This window comes from Sinohyriopsis cumingii, chromosome 11, assembly GCF_028554795.1.
Source record: "Sinohyriopsis cumingii isolate HCF-2022 chromosome 11, ASM2855479v2, whole genome shotgun sequence".
Taxonomy (NCBI): Eukaryota; Metazoa; Mollusca; class Bivalvia; order Unionida; family Unionidae; genus Sinohyriopsis; species Sinohyriopsis cumingii.
In genome coordinates, this window is record NC_142971.1 from 20,292,000 (window position 1) to 20,314,706 (window position 22,707).

At 35.4% G+C, this 22,707-nt stretch overlaps 1 protein-coding gene across 3 annotated transcripts in view; it reads right to left on the bottom strand.

Annotated features, from left to right (window-relative positions):
* Positions 1 to 10,462: 10,462 nt before the first annotated feature.
* LOC149787713 (uncharacterized) overlaps positions 10,463 to 22,707 on the bottom strand; it is a 43,651-nt gene continuing 31,406 nt past the window's right edge. For all 3 annotated transcript variants that reach the window (XM_089973906.1, XM_089973907.1, XM_089973908.1), the window contains exons 10-11: positions 21,509 to 21,643; positions 10,463 to 20,169 (exon numbers count right to left, since the gene is read on the bottom strand). In XM_089973906.1, coding sequence (XP_089830032.1) covers positions 20,121 to 20,169; positions 21,509 to 21,643 — 184 coding nt within the window. In that variant the 3' untranslated portion in view covers positions 10,463 to 20,120. The remainder of the gene's footprint in view (positions 20,170 to 21,508; positions 21,644 to 22,707) is intronic.

Sequence of the window (22,707 nt, forward strand, 5' to 3'; positions counted from 1 at the left end):
TTACTCTAACATTATTCATCTCTCCAGCTAAAAGTGATGAAAGAAAAGGTCACAAAACGCTCACACCTATTATTGCCAGAATATTAGTACCAATATTAGAAAAATGAAATAAAAATCTGAAACAAAATGAAATATAAAGTTAAATACTCCTACGCATGAAAGTAATTTGGCACATGGCACAAAACGCTCGTGTACGAATCGACTTTCAAAACTTTTTTTCAATCAAACTAGTTTTCAATATGAAAACTCATCCTCTCCGTTGAAAACATGTGTGTGTTGGATGTATGTCATAAACACTGATAACTATTATATGGTTTCATGGCATGTAAAACGTACATGTCTACACTATTTAAGCGCATATGTGTTATGTATATTTATTTTTTATCTTTTGTTGAATATTTTTTTTCCATCAGTTTTAATTGTATTTTGGACTTCAGATCGTCCCAAATCAGGTTCACTGTGTTAACTGCTAGAGACAACGATGATGTTTTATATTTTGTAAACAAATAATACATAGTTAATATTTCACCGGGAGTATGGGTAGTTCTCAATAGAAGTCAATATATTTATTATGGTCTGGATCATGGTTTAATGGAATTCCCCAATATAAAGTACCTAGCCTACCTGATGATTGTAATATTCTATACTATAATTTTAGTAACAGAATCTATTGAAAAGAAGTTAGAAACTGCTAAGTGTGACCTAGGTCAAGCAGAGAATTTTTTAATCGTGTTTACTGAACAAAAAACTATTTATTCTTGCAATAACATCTGAAACAGAAATCAGTCTTTTTGCTGTGTTCAGTATTTGATTTGGGCTGGAATTTATTTATTCAAATTATTTATTCACTGGAAATAGAAAATGCTCATAAATAATATTCTTGGACAGATACCTTAACTTCAAATTAAGGACATTTTGACTTATGCTCCCAAGACTGATAACCTTAAAATGAAATATGAAACCGAACGATAATCAAGCAATATGAATCTACATAAATTTAACTGTTTAAAAATAGAAAACAACATTGTTATATACTAAACTGTGAAAGATAAAAATCGTTATTGTTTAAATATTTTTCATATTTGCCTTCCGTCATATATTTTCACATGTGAAATATGAAATTACGAGATTTCCCAACATGCGACGACTAATTGCATGTGCCTAAAAATGTCATCTTTGCAGCACACAAATAAAACCAACACAAACGTGAGCATTTTGTAAGAAATACAAGAAAACTGTATAATGTTTCAGTTTCAGGCGTGGAAATTATCTTTTGCTGGCCGCCGTTCGATTCTCTACGAAGTTATGTCCCCTGTACTACCTTGCCTACGTACAGAAAAAAAAGAATAAAAAACATTGTGCTCCATAGCTCTGTTGGACTGGCTTTTGTGGCTGGAATAGGTAAGATAGTTTACAAAATGTCATAATATGGCAGATTTCTTTTATGTAATGAATTATTTTCAAAAGCTGACCAATCAGAATGATTCCCACTCCTTTTGGAGTGGATTGTCCATGCAGCGTGTATCAGTTCAATCGGGCTGTTGGACGGATCACATGGAGTCGCTACCATGTATTGCCAATTAATTTAAATTCTTCTTAATTATAACCACAGAATAAATGTAGCTAAAACTTATTTTGGTTTGCATTGTTTTTTTATTTTCGACCTGCTACACTTGAATTAGAGACGAGATGACCATAGTGATATAATGTACACCTTTGACCCAAGACAATTTACAGGCATCATAGGACAGCACTTATAATGACAAAGTAAAATTTCCCATAGGCTTGAATGTAGAAGATGTCAGCAGCTGGATAATGCAAGAATTGAGATGGTTCAATTGCAGTTAAAAGTTTGTCAAGGAGGCTTTTTAAATAATTTATCAGACGTCAAAAGAACATCTAGATAACTTTCTCACTCTTCTTTTACAAAATGAATGTTATTATGACTGGAATCTATGATACATTTTATCGTATATCAGGGTTTTACAGATCAGATTCAATTGCTGTAAGCAAGGAGTTAGTAAATTTGACGAAAATTTTGATTTGTAAATAAGAACGTCCTGACAAAGCTGCTGTCAAATTTTCTCTTCTGATTTCGTTCTGATCTGATTATCATCTTCTTGGGGATCCAAAAGAAAATATTTGTGGCAGCTCGGTGAAGTTTTAGTTTTCGGTATTTTTAATTACTGCAACAAGCGAATGGATATCAACATCACATTAAATATCCTGTAATCAGATAATAGGTTTCAGATAGTTTTGATTTTATTCGGCAGAAACTTTTACCTCAGTTTTTAGATGTGCTAGCTCAAGTTGAGCGAATTTTCTGCTTCAGGTTTGCTGATGATATTTGAATTTGAATAAAGACTGGATAGATGTTCCTTTGGAAGATTTGTGTTTTGCAATTCAGCATGACTTGATTCTCGTGCTTTAAATACGACGGCTGAATCTGACACCTATAGAGCATCAGCAAACTTTTCTCGTGGTATTAATATTCGCACTTTAAGTATTCGGAAATCAAACCTGTACTACCTACTAAACGCAAGAGTCTTGACGCTTATTAGACGATTTAATCTTTGGATTTATGGAATGATGTGAATAATGTCCAGCTTGTGTGTGTGTGTGTGTGTGTGTGTGTGTGTGTGTGGTAATACTTGACAGTAAGATAATAAACCTCAAACCTCAATTGATTGTTTAATGCAAGAAAAAGGCTGCTAGAATTGTCATGGTCCCCGTTCTTCATGGTGGGATTACTGGGATTACAAGTTTCTGTGGACTTTGTCTACGATTTTTTTTTAATTTCATCCTGATGTGGTCCGTCAAGTTTTGACTGTGGATGTGGAATTTTCTCATCGGGTTCATGCTCATCAAACTCTGGAGAATCTTGCTCATCATCTTCTTTATCAGAAATCCATCACCTGCAGTATTGTTTCTGTATCATCCTAAAATAGGCCACGTTCTCTGTAAAATCTTTTGCCAACCCTTTTTCCGCAGTTTTCTTTGGTGCTTTAGGTTTTGCGCTCCCATACAGTCATGGTCCTCGTTTATGTTGCGTTCAATCTCTTGCGTTATACATTTTGGTGCCGATAATTGCTTCAAGTATTTTCGTATTTATCTCACTTATAGTACCTCTTATCGTCGCCTCCATTTTATCTGTGAGACTAACTGACTCTTTGAGGTTGCAAAAAGATTTTACCTTATCATAATTATCAAGTTCGTGTGCAGCTAGTTTGCTCTCTTATCAAACAGACAAAAAATGCTTCATATTAACGTCTATTCATCCTTATAGGGTTTAGTCTCAACAGTTTATATAAATATTTCATTTAGCCTTTGTTGTCGTAATGTGACTTAACCAGTGCGCAGTCAAATTCAGTTTATCATACCTCGCCTCAAATAGGAGTTTATTAAGTTCACATGTAATCCTCACGAATTCTGACTGTACATGTATTATGTTGTTTACAATAATCATCTAGCGTGAATATTTGAAAATAACTAAGACCAGGACTCGTAGGCGTTGCAAAACACAAATTATTGGGAATGTTTTGTATTTACTCGTACCTGTAGGTTATTCAGGATATCGAAGCTACAAATTTAAACGCTCACATTATACGTACTTGAGAAAAGTGTCGTCGTGCTGATTGTATCAGTTGATGCATCATGACACTTATTCTCGAATTAGTTTCCAACCACGCTTCCTATATTTTTTCTGATGAAAAACGCAACAGACAAGTTCTAAAACCTGGCGAAACCCCGACAGCGAAAAAGATGTGTGTGTGTGTGTGTGTGTGTGTGAGAGAGAGAGAGAGAGAGAGAGAGAGATTTGGATTTTCAACGAAGCACTAAAATTGCACATAAGTTTATCATTAATATAATTATTTATCGCTTTAGTGTCAGCAGCACACTTTGTAATTTTTATGCTCGCCATATTGATATGGTCTGAATAGTTCCGCCAGATAGCGGCAACACATCTGGCGCAGATAGCAATTGAAGTTTTGTCCGGTAGACAGAACGCAACCTTGAGATAAATTGTTGTTGGTAGCCTCTGTAAGCAGAAGTTTCGCACCTATTTTTTTTTGTGAGTGTAATTTTGTTACCTGTTTGCGCAGTCACGTCTTTAGGTTTTCGCGCTGACATTAAATTGTCCTGTCTTCATTTCGCCAGATTTTAGTACCTGACTGTTGCGTTTTTCATCAGAAACTGTTGACTCTGTTACTTGAGTTAATATCACCGACAATGATAGTAACAGAAGCTATATAATTACTCATTATTTATAGTCTGCTCACACATAATGCGCATTGTTAACTCTGTGTGTGTGTGTGTGTGTGTGTGTGTGTGTGATATTTGGATTTTTAACGTAGCTTTAACATATCGCTACGATGTCTGCAGTGTGCCAGTTTATAGTGATGTCTAGCATTGTGGCATCATGCAGCAGACGTAGCATGGTGTCCCGCCCAGTCACGTTATCCTGACACCGGTCCGACCAGTCCTAGCACTAACCTTTTAATGCTGAGCGCCAAGCGAGGCAGCTGCTAGTACTATTTTTATAAGTCTTTGGTATAAATCAGTCGAGGTTTGAACCCGCGACCTCCCGCATCGAGTCGGACGCTCTAACCACTAGGCCACTAGAGTGGTCCATTGTTAACATTGACCCAGAAGACGTCTAGATATCGTGGGACAATATTTTGTTTCTTGATTACCACCACATGAGGGCAGGTCTAACTGACTTAGGCAAGAACAACCTACTTCTAAAGATGCTACTGAATAACGAACTTAGCTATGACAATATAATTATATATAAGCTCAGTCTAGGAAGGATAAATACAAAATAATTAGTGACGTTGATGAAACTGTAGGCACTTCTGATGTGCTGTGTTCACATTATTGGAGCGATAAGAGATAATCCCCGTAAAAGAACTTGATGATGAGATAGATTCTGTGAGATTGTTTGACCACATACAAATTTATAGCGACAATATGAATAAAATCAAGGAATATCTCAAGCTGTACATAGCGAAACATGCTATGCAATTCAACATGGTCGAATCAATCTTATTAAGATATACAAAAATATATCAGACGCAGCACGGACTATTTTGTTTCTAGCTTAGACAACACCGATATCAAATCTGTTGTGCGTGATAATTGTCGTGGACTAGACGCTGTTAACTTTAAGCAATGTGGAAGAGGTTTCTTGAACGCTTGGTCTAACTTTGACCAATTTTATCTGCCAGACATGAATCGGCTGGTAGAGAATGATGTGTGGGTTGATCAACATTTACAAAACGTAACATCATTTGTCCGATTAGAGAAGCCAAAAGACAAGGTTAAGGTCACAACATCTATATCTTCAGTCCTAATACTCCACCAGGACTGCTAATGACAATCAAGTTGTCGCCCCTGATTTAATATCATGTGAATAATGTGTATTAAAAAAAACAATAGAAACCATAATGACGATTCTAGACAAACCTGGAAACAATGTCCGCTTGAAGAGCCAACCCGTGACATTTGATTGCATCTGCGCTCGGAAAACAAAACTATGTAATGGTGTTGTATAATCAGCCAAGACGAATTAAGCGCAAAAAGACTGTTGGATGATTTTTGGAACGCCATTTCGCAGGGTAGCTGTTGTGACACCTGACATAGCAAGGAAAATTGGTCCAGTTGCACCTAGTTTTTCAACGGGTGTCGAGTCTTTTTTCAGCGCAATTGTCAACAATGTGAAGATTGGCGACATTGCCAGGCTGCCTAGACATAACTTAATACCATTTCAGACTGCAGACGGAAATGCAGACCAGCTGCATAACAGTCAGGTATCTAGCATCTTGGGTTTGACACTGATTGCTGTCAGAGTCAATAGCAAACAGTATCCCGAATGTGAACTCGAATATAATTTTACAGCGCTAAATAATATTTTTGTACCGGTTTACTTGATGCTTCAACAGGTTATGTGAAAAAAATATCGGAATGTCAATACAGGAACACAAATATCTATTGATGACTTTGCAAACTTGAATCCTATTTTTATCTCATTCGGACGCTACTAAGTATATGGAACGTACAAAAGATCATATAGCAGATATGTAGATAAGTTGACTATATTACCTGCCATCATTGCAACCTCTAATGTATATGCTCGAATTACTTCAGACAGATTTCTCAAATTGGATGCTCTTAGCGGCCAAATGAAAGTGATCGTGTAAACATTTTGGCCATCTAAAGAATATTATACGAGATACATCTCAGTAAGCGTTGTTCTGAAGCCAACGCAGCATCTAGATTTAAACTGTGCAAAGAACATGGCGTGGCAATTAAACTGGAAAGCAACTAGTTGGGCCGAGGAGAACATATTCTGTAACTAACAAGAAAGCAACATATTAAATGTAACGTAGCCAGTATTACTGGCAGAGGCTTAACTTTAAAATTATCAGCAAAACAAATGTCTCGTATGGGAGGTGCTTTTCCAGCAATCTTACCTCTTCTTGCAGCTTGGTGTCCATCAAATTTGTCAGTACCTGGATCTCTTGTGTTATCAGCAGCATTTGGTGTCATATCATACGCTATAGAAAAAGCAGTAACTGGTAGATGACCTAGGCACAGCAAAAAAGGGAAATATGTTTGATGAGAGTTGTATCTAAACATTCTAGACAGAAATGCCGTAACAAGACGTCTCTCTATCACTCTCTCTCTCTGTATATATATATATATATATATATATATATATATATATATATATATATATATATATATATATATATATATATATATATATATATATATATATATATGTGTGTGTGTGTGTGTGTGTGTGTGTGTCAGGCTGAACGTGAAAGCAATTGTATTAGCTGCATATACGGGCAGCAAATTATCAATAAAGCTCTCAAAAATCAGCTGTATTCTGGCAGCGATAAGTCCAGCTGAAGAACCAAGGAGGCGTCTTGCCACTTATTCCTCTTCTAGCGGAAAATGGTGCAGGCATTCTATTGCCTTCGCTCTTAGCAAAACATTTTTGGGTGCGGCGTCGGTAAGTCGAGAACATCAGTATCCCGGAACACAACGTCACTGAGTAATTTTAACACCGAGAAAGGCTGAAAGACATAAAATCATTTCGCGGCGTGTTTTCTAATGACACGGGGCCATAAAAAAAGAATTGGGGTGTTGAGAGCCGCTTTATCACCTATTAAGACAATATGGTCTTAAACTAATAGAAAAGAGTGAGAACCAGTAAGTCTTGTAAAATTCAGCAAACAATATATTTCCTTAGAAGACACGGTGAAAATATAAAAATAACTTACTGTATTGCGAACTAAATCCCAAATAAGCCTATACTTTCTAATGCCAGTCCTAATATTCAAAGTTCTGAATAAACTTTAGTGGTATTCCAACGTTGGAAGTGCAGACGTGCTTGTGGTGGCCTGTGTTGTAGTGATGTGTCACCAGTCTTTTTTTAATCACAATAATACAATCCAAGACTATATCCTTATTTAAATTTCACTATAAATCCAAAGTCTCTTTTTCCAAGAATGTTATTATTGAGCACTTTTTAATTCCATAGAAGAATAACTTGAATTAAATTATTTGAATACATAAATTCCAACCCAAACGAAAGACTGGATAAAACAATAATACAGCTGATTCTGCTTCGATCTTACGGCACGAATGAATAATTTTAGATAAACAAGATTATATAGTCCTCTACTTCACCCCAGGTCACAATTAACACTTTCTAAAGAAAACTATCACCTAATGGAAAAGTTCATTCTGGAAGGTTCCAGATGTTGACAAGATAAAATATTGGTTACAATTAGAAGGTCTGTTTCTAAACTAATAATATAAAATGAAGTAAACAACAGGTTGAGCAGGAATGATGGCGAATTTCCAATGTTTTGGGTTCAGACTGAGGTAAACGAGCTTACAACACCAAAGTCAATGATTTAGATCAGGTAGAAAATGAATTTGAGTTCGCAGAAGGTTAGTCCAGAATTCATTTATTCATAGCATACAATTTAAAAAATGCACATTACATATACATACTACAACAATTTTCTTTTGATGGCTCTGAAACACATTTGGTTGCCACAGTGAGAAAGCCGGAGAGTGGCGACGCAGAATATTGTGAGGCGTTTGATCTGGCCCTATTGGCTGATATCAGAGACTATTTATCGGGTGACAAAGTTGTGTTCAATTCATAGTTAACTCAGCATGTGGATAGTTCAGCCACGATTGTATTTTTGTTTTTTAATCAGAACACGATGCCAAGGAAACTGCGCCTTGGACATTTTGCTCAAATTCCAGGCGCTCCTAACTATGGAAAACGAAGAGTTAGTCTTGATTAAGTTTAGATAGCAGTAGGTCATGTCAGGTCAGTACGCTTAATCTAAAAATTCAAGTATAATGACAGCATCGTGATGCTTGTTGTGCAAGAATAATGCTGAGTGCCTTGAGGAAACTTTATCTCAGACAATGAACAATCTTTTCATGGTGAAATCAATATATGCTTAATGCGGTAGGAAAATATCCGGTTTTGTCAAATCCATTGTTGGCAGCGGCTGTCCTGAGCAGCCTATCTTTGTCATGACTTTTTAATATCAGAACAACTTTGTGTTTAGTTTAGATTTATTGATATATATTGCTCGCCTGCTTTGATGGTATTTGTATCCAAGGAAACAAAATAGTTGGTCATTGTATATGTTCAAGCAGCTCAAAATATATGACAGCGCCTTTGATCTTCATGCGCTTGTTGGCAAACTTCCTGAACCAAAAGGCGGTTGGACTCTACCTGAACAAAAATATACTGGCCTATATTTGAACGAGTAAGAAGATTTCAACGACCGACACTTCCTAGAAAAGAACCATTCTGCCGAATTGAGTCTGGTGATTAAGACATTTTAAAATCCCATTACAACAGAACAACTTAGAACGTCGGCTGGTTTGTAAAGAGATATCGGCCTTGAACATCGAAGTAAAAGCGTCATGCTCGTACGCTTCGATATTTGTCACTTACAAAGGATGCGTGGTCTTTTTATACTAACCAACTTTTGTCAAATTATTCTCTCTCAAGAGACTGCGTAGAGATTTTCAATACAACTCTCTAGCTGTTTCCGTTGACGTCATCGATGATAATGTCTCCTGGGTTGAGACCATGACATTCGAAAAAAAGAGATGCGCGCTCAGTATTATTTTTATAGAATATATATATTCTAGCATCTGCAATGAGGCTGTATCATTTTTTTTTAAAGATTCTTCTTACGCATGTTGTTCTTTTTCCTCACATAACATGTCATACATATGCACGTTAATTTGGGGGATGCCATTATGACGCCCTTCCTCTATACCTAAATTGTAAGCGGAACAACGGAGAATCCTTAATGCCTTTTGCAGATAGGTAGTTAAATTACTATAACACTGAACGGAAAAAATCATAAAATTTACAATGGTGGTATGACTTGTGTGATTTAATTTAAAGCTTAATTCCAATCCTTATTTAAATTGTCTTTAAGACAACAATTCAACAAAAATACTTTCTCATTTTCTGTATCCTGTGCGAACCAACTATAACCAAATCCATATCTGAATAGCATGTCTTCAAATATCGAAACCCATCTACCTTTATTCAACTCTTCCATTTTTATCAGCACAAGATAGTGACTTCGATATCAGTTATCATCCATTTTCATCAACCTAATCCAATACTTATTACATTTACAATAATAATTAAAGCATAGATGTAGTCCTCCACAGTCTCCTCATGATAAAAGGGGGTACGTATGTCTCGGAAGGTTTAGAAATCTAGTGCAGAACTTATCATGTACCTATTCAATTATATGTGAATATTCACACACCCAAATATCTAGTGCAGAACCTATCATGTACCTATTCAATTGTATGTGAATATTCACACACCCAAATATCAGCGGTACAGGATAATACAGAGACATTCGGACCTTTCTATGTTCGATTTTTTTATACTTGATTTTCAGGCAACAAACAAGCAAATAATACGTGAACCTCCTGAATGTGTATGTAAATTCTGTAAATAATATCTCGAAATGGAGCAAAATTTTCAGACATTTTGCTTGTATGTATTACCTAGTAGTATATAATTCCAAATATATTGAATATTTTGCGAGTACAAACCTATTAGAGTATTATTATGATATCATGATATGATTGACAGCTGCATGTCTGTAGTTTAGGAAACACATTCACAGAAGTGAAGGATTGTTACTTAAAAAAGTATTGTGTACATCGCATACATCGATAGAATTCTGGATAAGATAGTCTTTCCCATTGTAATGTTATTGATGTAAGTATTACTTTTATTTACTGGTAATTGCAGTCTTCTGCGGTAAATTTATTTGCTAGTGACCGTTCTTTTTAGTACATTTTATATCAAACGCACACATCTAAAAATATCACTTGATAGGTAACGTGAGTACCCTAGAAAGATGACAAGGAGATAACATTGTAACAAAACAACTTTATTAAAACAGCTTACACAAGGTCAGAAAGGAGAAATACTGTCAAATACAACCTGCTTAAAACCATAGGCCAACATTCACCAATACGTAAACAATTTCCATTACAAACAGGAAAACTATTTCACAAAAGTAATAAACAACAGTTCCACCAGAAACGAGAGGAAAAGGTAAGATGAATAAAATAATTTCATTCCTAAACTTGTAGTTCATCCTTTAGGTATATTGTAAATTAAACAACAACGTTGTTTTACATGACCTTACCATACTAGTTTAAATGGAAAAGAACGGTTTAGATATAGTCTATCAAGCCACATGTATGTTTAAAAAACTATTTACTATCTAGAGCGGGGGCCCCGAGTGGCCGAGTGGTCTAAAGCGCTCTTCGTTACGGATCAGTGCCATCTCACCTCTGTCTGCGGTGGTTCGAGTCTAAGATTCAGCCAATGTGGGCATGTGAGAAAGCTTGCCAGTAGCTTCTCGTGGGTCGGTGGTTCTTTCCGGGGTTTTCCGGGTTCTTCCTCCACCATTAATACTGGCCGCCTTGTATAGCCTATCGTGCTGAAAAATGGCGTTAAACCCCACAACAACAACAACAACAACTATCTAGAGCGACGGCTTTTTCTATATCCATTTCTCTACCTATCCTATGCAGAATCACATGGAAGGTCAACAGACCAACTGAATTAAGATTTATACATAGTCGGCATGATTTCAAACATTTCAAACTCCAGTGAACTTTTATCGACATGATATGAAAGAAATAAAGATATTAAAACAAACAGGATTTGCATGACATACTATCACAGCATAGAAATAATGGGACGAAACACATAGCGCATAACGTAAAAATACAAGAAAGCTACGTATTTTAAAAGGCACTAATTAAATGTAAATTTAGTTTTTTAGGTAACAAAACAGCACATGCGATTACCCAAAGAATGCAAAGCAAACAAAATAAAGTCAGGGTAAGAGAAACTTAAAGGTTGAAACCACAGTTTGGGACTGAAAACAAGCCGAAATGAAGATTTAACTTACCAAGAAAGGACCCAGCAGTGTGGCACTTCGTGATACAGAAGACAATTACAGTAAAACATGGGAGCGCAAATATTAGCTGCCATCATGACAGGGGAGTTGATTGGTTAGTTAGACGGTGGGGTTATTATTTGCAGATTCGTGTCTTACGAGAATCCCACGAGGTGCGCATGTAAGGCTAGGAGGAGACTTCAACCTGGCAGATATTGACTGAGAGAATGAGTGTCCACTACCACAAGCCACAAACAATGCCCAATGCCAACATCTACTAAATATCATAAAGGACTCATTCCTGGAACAAGTTGTAGATGCAGCAACACGTGTAACTGAATTTACTTCAAATCTGCTTGACCTGTTCTTTACAAACAACACAACACTAATCAACAAGTGTAATGTCATACCAGGAATTGCTGACCATGAAGCAGTTTACATAGAGTCCAGCCTACGACAAATGAAAGTGAAGAAAGCAGCTTGTAAAGTCTTCCAATACAGGAATGCAGACTATGGCCAGTTACGTGAAGAATTTAAGTCATTACAAGAATCATTCATACGTGAAACAGATAACTTTTCTGCAAATGACACATGGAAAATGTTTGAGGAGAACATCAAACGGTTAATGGATAAATTTATACCATCTAAGACCTTATCTGGAAACAAAACAAACAAACCTTGGATAGACAAATCCATTAGAGCCCAACACAGAAGACGGAACAAATTTTTTGCAAGACAGAAAACAACAGGAAAAACAAGAGATCGGAAACTATACAAAGAAGCAAAAGCAAGATCACAACGCTTAGAACGGCAGGCTTACTGGAGATATATTGGAAATTTGATAGAAGTCGGTAACCCACATCGAGAAAAACAAACAAACAAGCAGAAGAGATTTTGGAACTACATTAAGTCCTTACGGAGAGACAGCTGCGGTGTGGCACCACTCAAGGAACACGGGAAACTACATTCAGATGCATCCGACAAGGCTAACATACTGAATCGTCAATACCAGTCAGTCTTCACACAAGACGATAAGAGTTATCTACCAAGCCTACATGGAGATCATTACCCACCAATGCCTGACATCCAAGTTACTGTAGAAGGTGTGTACAGCTTGTTGCGGAAAATTAACCCACAGAAAACTACAGGACCAGACATGATTCCAGCAAGGGTCCTGAAAGATCTAGCAGAAGAGCGTGCACCATACTTGAGTTATATTTACCAGAAGTGCCTCTCAACAGGTTATGTCCCTGATGTCTGGAAAACAGCAAACGTTAGAGCTATCTTCAAAAATGGAGAAAGATTCAAGGCCAGCAATTATAGACCGGTCTCCCTTACATGTATCTGCTGACAAGTGCTTGAACACATCATAGTCAGCAGCATGATGCAACATCTAGATCCCTAAATATTATAACAGACTGCCAGCATGGTTTCCGTGCCAGACGAAGTTGTGAAACACAGCTCATAACCCTAGTGGATGAGCTCGCCAAATCCTTAGACAGAGGGAAGCAGTATGACCTTGCAATCCTTGACTTCAGTAAGGCTTTCGATCGTGTCCCCCATGAAAGACTCCTCAGTAAGTTGGACCACTATGGCAACAGTGGTAACACACAGAAATGGATCAGAGATTTCCTATCAGGAAGATCGCAGAGAGTTATAGTAGATGGAGCAACATCAGACCCAGCACCAGTTGTTAGTGGGGTACCTCAAGGGAGTGTTTTGGGTCCCATACTCTTCCTGGTGTTCATCAATGATCGACCTGCAAGTGTCAAATCCAACACAAGACATTTTGCAGATAACTGTATAGTCTACCGGGAAATAAATGTCTCCAAGAACTGTGACATCCTTCAAGAAGACCTGAACCAACTGGCCCTCTGGGAAAGAACTTGGGGTATGTCGTTCCATCCAGAAAAATGCAGCATCCTAAGAGTTTACAGGAAAAAATCACCAATCTTGTCCGAATATACTCTTAAGGGGCACAAGTTAGCCAATGAGCAGGCAACAAAATATCTCAGGATGGAATTGTCTAGTGACCTCTCTTGGAAAAGGCACATAGACAAGATAGTGAAAAAAGGGAACAGTAACCTTGGTTTCCTGCGCCGCAACCTCCAAATCAACAATGAAGAAGTAAAAAGTGCAGCATGTTTCACTCTGGTTCGACCAGGTCTTGAGTATTGCTCGACTGTGTGGAACCCACATAATAAAGATCTAACAAATAAGATAGAGATGGTTCAGAGGAGAGCGGCTAGGTTTACCACAAATAAATATCGCAACACTAGCAGTGTCAGTGCAATGCTCAACCATCTCCAGTGGGAATCACTCGAATCCAGGCGAACCAAGGCCCAGCTAACCATGATGTACAAGATTGCGAACAACCTAGTGGATATACCAGCAGATACCTGACCCTGGCATATAGCCAAACTAGGGCAAACCACAGGAAAAAGTTCCAATTAAAGTCAGCATCAACAAATTGTCTCAAGTTCAGCTTCTTCCCATGTACAATAGGGATTTGGAACAAATTACCATCAGTAATTACAGACGCTCCTGACTTGGTATCTCACAAGCAGAAGCTTTCCAAAATCACGTTCTAATGAACTAGTCAGCTACAAGTAAGACCTAGTGATTCTCAGGGCTATGCCGGTTGAGGTTCCATATCTCATTGCCGCTATGGTAGCCGGATTGGTCTGAGTATGAAGGATTGAAAACGTACACTGACACAATTTTACTTATTTCTGCCTTTCCTATCATTACTCTTCTGACTGTCCTATCACTTCCATCTTTACTTTATCTTTGTACCACCCGTTACTTAATAGTCAAGTGTAACTGCGTCAACATATTTATAGATAGATAGCAGATCATACAGTTACTTGATACAATTACTAGTCTAAATGAATTAAAATTTCATTGGTCTCTAAAGTGATTTGGCAACTAATTTCATACAATAAAAACTGCATCTCTAAACTAACACTTGAAATATGTTGAGGTGTTTTAATTCTTGAGACATCTAACATGTCTGAACATCTAAGATTGTACTTGCCGTATTAAAAACTTATTAAATCATCCTAACATTTGGGAAGACATTTATTTAGAATTTTACAAATCTCTAGAGTCATGTACGTAAGTCCTTATGCATTCAGGTGTGGCATTTTGTTTTACCTTATGTAAATGTTTATGATAACTGCTAGTGTTTGTCTTTAACGACACTTTTTCAAAATTAATGTAGTCAGTATTAACAGATTCTGAGTAGTTACTTCAAGACAGACAAGTAAATAGAGCATTTTGAAAATAATCTACAAAATCACTCCCATCAAAATCTTTTAAACGTCCACAAGATTTGTTTATTCTGGTTACTGCTTCATAAAATCCATATTATGACTAGCTTTGTTTGTTTGTAACTATTAGCTCAAAACAAGATGGATGGCAACCATTCTTCCAGAATTACAAATGCAAAATTAAAAATAGCCCATATATTCTTTAGACGATGAGATCTGGAAAGGCCCTGCATGTCAAAATTTAGGTCACCAATGACAATAACATTTTCACATTTAACCACACTTTTGTCGATTGGCTTTACAAAATTATCCAAAAATAGTTTTGACTCACTGATGTGGGTTTATACACACCATGAATTAGCCATCTGGTCTTAAATAGGTACAGTTCATAAGTAATTTACTCCAGATACATTGACTGTGCTGATTTACGTGTATCTAACAACTTCAGAGAGACACCAATGCTAAGCAAGAGGAACAGACACCTGTAGAACTCAATGATATTATCTGCAGATGACTTCTTCTATGAACAGGCATGAGTGCGCCATACTGAGTGCCATTTTGTTCTTTGTTTCAGCTGGTAGAACACTTCCAGATGACGATCTAGTTTATGCATTGACCAGTCACTTGACACAAAATCTTTTGTTCGCAAGTCGATAAAAATCTAGTATTTGGATTATTAGCTTAACAGAGTTTCCAGCAGAAATTAGGACATAAATCACTTACAAACAGAAAGACTGAAAGACTACTTTATCCCGCCATACAGAAGAAGACTAAAAAATCTCTTCTGAATATATCCATTACTGTTCATCTGTTTTGTTTATACTATGGCCGAAGAACACAAAACTGCCAGCATTACTTTCAAGTTATGATTAAATCTCTGGAGAGTCGAATTTTTCATCTCCATCAGTCCATTTTCATTATCTTGTACTTTCACTCAAGTTCAAAATAATAGCATTCGTCCCACGACTACTATGCAGAAACATAAATGCATTGTAAAGCGAATGACCTTTTCTAACCAGTGCATGGCTTATTTAAAACAAAGGAATGTTCTCCTTTTCTTGGAGTGTGATTGGACTTTCACAGCTGGACTCTACTCACAAAACTCAATTGAATTTGATACATAAAACTTACAGAAATTGTCAGTGTTTGGATTTTAATAGGGATTAAAAAGCAGTTTAACATCATTATCGTTTTCTGTCTAAATATAATTCTAACGTGTATCTCATTATCATGCTGCCCAGTTCCACCCCATCCTATCTTCAAATGACTCGGCATTCGCAAGGTACGGATATCGAATAACCTCGTACACAGTTCAAAGTACCAGATGATAGAGCAAATATCAATGCATTAGTCTGTTATATACCATTTGGATATGACAAAAAATAATATCAATTAATAAGGAAAATTAAATTAATAAAGAATGAAACAAATAAAGAAAAAAAAATCATAAAGGTAAATGGAAGCAACATATTAAAGAATCAAACGAATGCAAAGTTCACGTAAGTAAATGGAAACAACAAAGGAGAGTAAACAGACAAAACTAAGCTTAGAAACAAAACGTTCGTTCCTGTATGCACATCAACACTCTGACATGGAAGAGAAATTATCAATCCATATGATATTATCTTAGCATATTCAGCCATTTTTACCAATTCTTGCATCATTGCAATGCATTCCATAATAATACATTTAATCTTTTCAGTCAATTAATTCATTCATTCAGTATTATTCACCCTGTCATTGCTTTTAGAATAAGAGTCCAATGTGAAAATCATAATGTTAGTACTGATATAATTAAAAATGTGGGTATCTACATAAATGTACAAATTATATTCAATTATTTATTTATCCAACTGATATAAAGCTTAAAATCAGCATCATAAAACAATAATTTTGACCTATAGTTACAATTTTGATGAATTGTTAAATCTATGATTTAATTAAGTAAATATATATAAATATATATAAATGAATATATATATATATATATATATATATATATATATATATATATATATATATATATATATATATATATATATATATATATATATGTAAGTACATTACATCCATAATCAGTTAAACCCTGGAAGATATAGTACGTTACATCCATAATCAGTTCTACCCTGGAAGATATAATACGTTACATCCATAATCAGTTCTACCAAGCATGTCAATGATCAGTGCAATCAACAGCCTGTAAACACTTTTTACATGGTTGTCATGGTGATATTCATACTGATTTGAACAGTCTATATAAGTGGTTATATATGTACAGTTGAATGCTACACACATATTTGTGATCAGATACACCTACAACCACGCACCCAACATTTACCTACCAACTTTTACACGCACATACTTGCATTCACTAACACAAGGAAAATATTCTCCATCATGTTCATTATCAGTATGAGATTGTTCAGCATATACACTAACACCTAGCCTTCAATTTTACATATTTTATTGGCAATGCATGCACAAGCCAACACCATCCACCCACCCACCCACACATTGGCACATGTGTGAAAATAAACGAATAGGATGGTATGTTTCATTCCAGAAAGAAACAAAATCTATATGCAAGTAACAAAACAGGGTAAAAATAAGTTATATTAAAAATAATATAAATATTGGTCCATAACAATGAATTTCGTTCCAAAGTGATAACAATGCATAAGCCTCACAGCAGGTTACCTCCATTAGGGAAAATACCACAAATATCATAGTGGTGTAAATTTGGTGGTAAAATGCCACTTGAAGAAAACCGTATCATTTGATAACTGTATTTCACGTAATTTAGCTTGCATCTGCTGTGGTCTTTACTCTTCAACTGTTTTGGTGCAGAATGTGATGATTTTGTCATGTAAATGTGAAAATAAAAGTCAGGAGGAACAGAGCTGTAACACAGCACCGATGATGTTACAATGTAGCTTGCAGCAGACATTGCAATGTACCGATCACATCACAATGAAGCATGGCTCAGCAGCAATACACAGGCTGGTTCTTTTCACTCCTTTCTGATTGAATTGTAATGTTACAACCTGCTGCATATCTGGGACAATCTGTTAACATCACTCATCATTCCATTGAGTGATGTTAACAGCCAGTAATGATTAAATCAGTATGTTGATGAAAACCTTAGAGTGAGGATGAAAACTTCAGATTAGCTTCCTCTATATTGTTTGTGTATGCGACTGAGAAGTTAAAAACATTGTCCAGTATCAATAATATATATCACTACTTTGCATACACTGCAAGTAGGCCATTCAAATACTGAAGGTAAAATAGCCATTATAAGAACAGGAAGCTGCCTATACAATGTTTATTGTTCCAGCCTCGAAATGGCTGCAGTGTGGAATGATGCATGACTGAAAGTAGGTTGAGCAAAGGCAAAAACTCAGTTAAATAAAGACAAAATCAGATTAATACTTTCGTTAAAAATTTTGATCAGTTACTGCTTTACAGTGCATTTGATTGGATACCAAAATAAAAAACACTTTTTATGCTAACATATTCAAAAGCAATAACGGTCAATATTCTAATTCCACTGAAGGACATAATTCTGTTGAACATGTCTAAAATAAGATGATCATCAAACTAATCTTACACCTTTGAAAGATACGACTTTATGCCAAACTTCAGTGAAAACAAACAGTGTGTATGTTGGTGGTATATGTTGATGTACTCTATCTATTGGAAAGCTATTATCAATCATGTCATCCTAATCAATCATATCATCCTAATCAATCATGTCAGCCTAATCAATCATTTCATCCTAATCAATCATGTCAGCCTAATCGATCATGTCATCCTAATCAATCATGTCATCCTAATCAATCATTTCATCCTAATCAATCATGTCAGCCTAATCAATCATTTCATCCTAATCAATCATGTCATCCTAATCAATCATTTCATCCTAATCAATCATGTCAGCCTAATCAATCATTTCATCCTAATCAATCATGTCAGCCTAATCAATCATTTCATCCTAATCAATCATGTCAGCCTAATCAATCATTTCATCCTAATCAATCATGTCAGCCTAATCAATCATATCATCCTAATCAATCATGTCAGCCTAATCAATCATATCATCCTAATCAATCATGTCAGCCTAATCAATCATTTCATCCTAATCAATCATGTCAGCCTAATCAATCATTTCATCCTAATCAATCATGTCAGCCTAATCAATCATATCATCCTAATCAATCATGTCAGCCTAATCAATCATATCATCCTAATCAATCATGTCATCCTAATCAATCATTTCATCCTAATCAATCATGTCAGCCTAATCAATCATTTCATCCTAATCAATCATGTCAGCCTAATCAATCATTTCATCCTAATCAATCATGTCAGCCTAATCAATCATTTCATCCTAATCAATCATGTCATCCTAATCAATCATTTCATCCTAATCAATCATGTCAGCCTAATCAATCATTTCATCCTAATCAATCATGTCATCCTAATCAATCATTTCATCCTAATCAATCATGTCAGCCTAATCAATCATTTCATCCTAATCAATCATGTCATCCTAATCAATCATTTCATCCTAATCAATCATGTCAGCCTAATCAATCATTTCATCCTAATCAATCATGTCAGCCTAATCAATCATTTCATCCTAATCAATCATGTCAGCCTAATCAATCATATCATCCTAATCAATCATGTCAGCCTAATCAATCATTTCATCCTAATCAATCATGTCAGCCTAATCAATCATATCATCCTAATCAATCATGTCAGCCTAATCAATCATATCATCCTAATCAATCATGTCAGCAATCAATCATGTCAGCCTAATCAATAATATCATCCTACTCAATCCTAATTAATTATGTCATCCTAATCTGAGTATCATCACAGGTAACTGAGATTCTAAGATGGATCTTCCATTACATTTAGTAGAAGTCAATAAGTGGAACAACAAAACCGCCAACAGCAGGATTTAGAACCATGAAATATATGTTACAATGACCTAGTTTTGAACAATGGCTTTTGTACTCTTTGTGAAACATTTACATAAGTAGTCATTCGACTCTACAAGCAATGATGTCCAAAAAAGAGAACCTAAATGCAAACACTAATTTCAGTGTTGGCAACAGACGGATGGTGTGAAAGACATATCATCAATTCATAAGCAGGATGTGATCTGAAGACAAAAGCATTTGGATTGCACTTCAAAGTCAATTATAATCTCTCAACATTAAGTTATAAATCTGCTCAAAAGAGATCATTACGTTCCCCTGAGCCCTTTTAAAAATGTAACCTTCTCTTTCTCTCTCCATACCAGCATGTATTATGGAAGCAATAGAATCTGGAGATCTTAAACGTTGATTACAACTTTCCTACTGAACCTGTTTCCATCTGGTGACCTAAAAGGAAGCAATAGGAGAAAATTATTAGTGCTAGAATTTATATCTAATGTGGCAGTTGTTACAACTCTATGGTCTTAAACTATGAAATGTAACGAAGCAAAACCAACAAATTTAGAAAACCAACAAATAAAATTATTTCCCTAGAATATATCTCTCTCTAACACAAAATGAAATTTACAGCATTGTGAACTCAATCCCAAATAACCCTAGCATCACAAGTACAAAAGTATAGAACGTTTTGAATAAATTATAATAACACTGAATGTCCTGGTGTACTATAATAATATAATCCAGAATGTCTTTAAATGAGTTATCAATAATCCCAAAGTTGTGTTTTAGTCCAAAATTCAATGAGCTCTTTGTAAATCTAATGAATAATTTAAACAAATAATTTATCTCAAAACATATCTGAACACATCTATAAACACTTATCTTAAAAACTCATATACTGACATTGAACAGGAATCAACCATTTGTTTACCAAATGCTTTATATATATATATATATATCATTTGATCTACACCAGAATAGTATTTTCTATGGAAAACCCTGGTCTATGACTCAGATTCAAGTAAACATTATTGTTTACTTCTTATAAACATGACAAACATCAGATAGGCAAAACTCCATTTTTTAAACCCTCTATCACGGACGTGTAGAAGACAGGTACACAATAAATATACATACCAGATGAAACAAAAGCTTTATTGTGGAAGAAATTAATGTATCAATTATGATAAATGATAAGCTAATTTGAATATGTTCATCCAATTTCCATTTTTACCAGGAAAAAAGACAGCAACACCTATGTTTGCCCATCCAATGTAGCTGCTGCAAGTAGTGTTCCAGAAGCAATAATAGAATAGAGATTATGCTTGAATGCCTTCAGTGTAAGAGTACAATTCGAGTCAGGGGTTCAATGAGATGCGAGGATAACAAGACTTGGGTTTTTTCTCACACCTGTTGAATAAAATGTTACCGAGTGTGGTGTAGCTCTTAGACAGACGGTATGCTTGCTTACAGTGGTACAGAAAACTACGCATCATCATAATGGTGGATAACACAACTTCACCAACAGCAATTTAAACCCACTTTTTCGTTAAATTATTCCTTTTACAGTTGATTTAATAGTTTCACAAAGATACTTGTTCTGGTGAACTTTACAACACCTCTGAATAAATTTGGATGTATTTATGACTTAGTATAAGAGTCTTGTATATGAAAGCTTAGTAATGAGACAAAAATTTGGCAGCAATGAAATTCTGCCATTAAAAGGTATGGTTTCATTTTTTACTAACAGCTCAGTTTTAACTACAAATTTGTTTTAGACAATCACCTTGTGATTAATGCGACTGGTCCTTTAACTGGAATCAACCCTCTTACTGGCTGCCATGTTTTCTTCTCAGAATTGAAATAGTCCACAACCAGTCCAGGAAATTCAATGTTTACCTCTAATTTTCCATCAGCTATCCTGTACAAGAAATAAAAAGGTGAGAAACAATTATACCCTGGAATAGTCAACAGACATATGACTGAGACCTTGAATAACAAGAACTGAAAATATGTAAACTATTAATCATATCCACAAGCCATATTGTGGCAGGGCAGAATCGATTCAATAAAAATTATACAAGACAATAAAACTGCAATAAAGATTTACCTGCCTTAAGTCTGTAATGCAGACATGTCTTTTCATAATTTCAATACGGTATCAATACGAGTGGCACAGAATATAAATAACTCAGAATTATATGCATTGATACATCTAATACCAGGAATATATTATATTTAACCAGATAAATGTTTATATTTTGAAATAATATTTTAGTTTCAGTTTTAATACAATTCATCCTTAATTGTGTGTACATTGGCAATAGGATACTGTTTCCATCGCTTTCATGAGTAAATACCATTATCTGAGGGAAACATGTTACGCTTTATCATGCGCAACAAAGTGCTAACCAGACAATTAATTTTTTATGCTATTGGATTGTTGTAACCTTCAACTGTGTAAAAGGATAAAGTCTTAAAACATTAAATATTTCAAGCTTTCAGCAGCTATAATTCGACAAGATAACTGGGCATAACAGAAAAATCCTTTTAACAGCAAACTCTCCAGTCCATACTGGAGATGTAGGACTTCAAAAGAGGTCTTTTTCATCCTTCCTTTACTTTTATTTTAATTTCTAAGTAATTAAATCATCTCAAATATTCATAAGTACCTAAACTGGTTATAAAATTATTTTCCTAACGTTTCAAATCAAATAATGACATGAAAAGGACAGCACACAAATCTTTGGCACAGCTTTTGACTTTGCACATGGCTTCATGGCTGAAAGATTAATTAATATGTCACTGATGCTAACAAGATACACCCCTGAACTCAATTTCGTTTCTATTGAAATGACATCATTCAAGGTAATCTTCCACAAACTCTGTATAATAAATATGCACTTGTACTTTTCTATTCTCACACATCATTAAAAGTGAAGCATTTGACCTTGAAATCACCATCAATGTGCAATCAATTTTGTT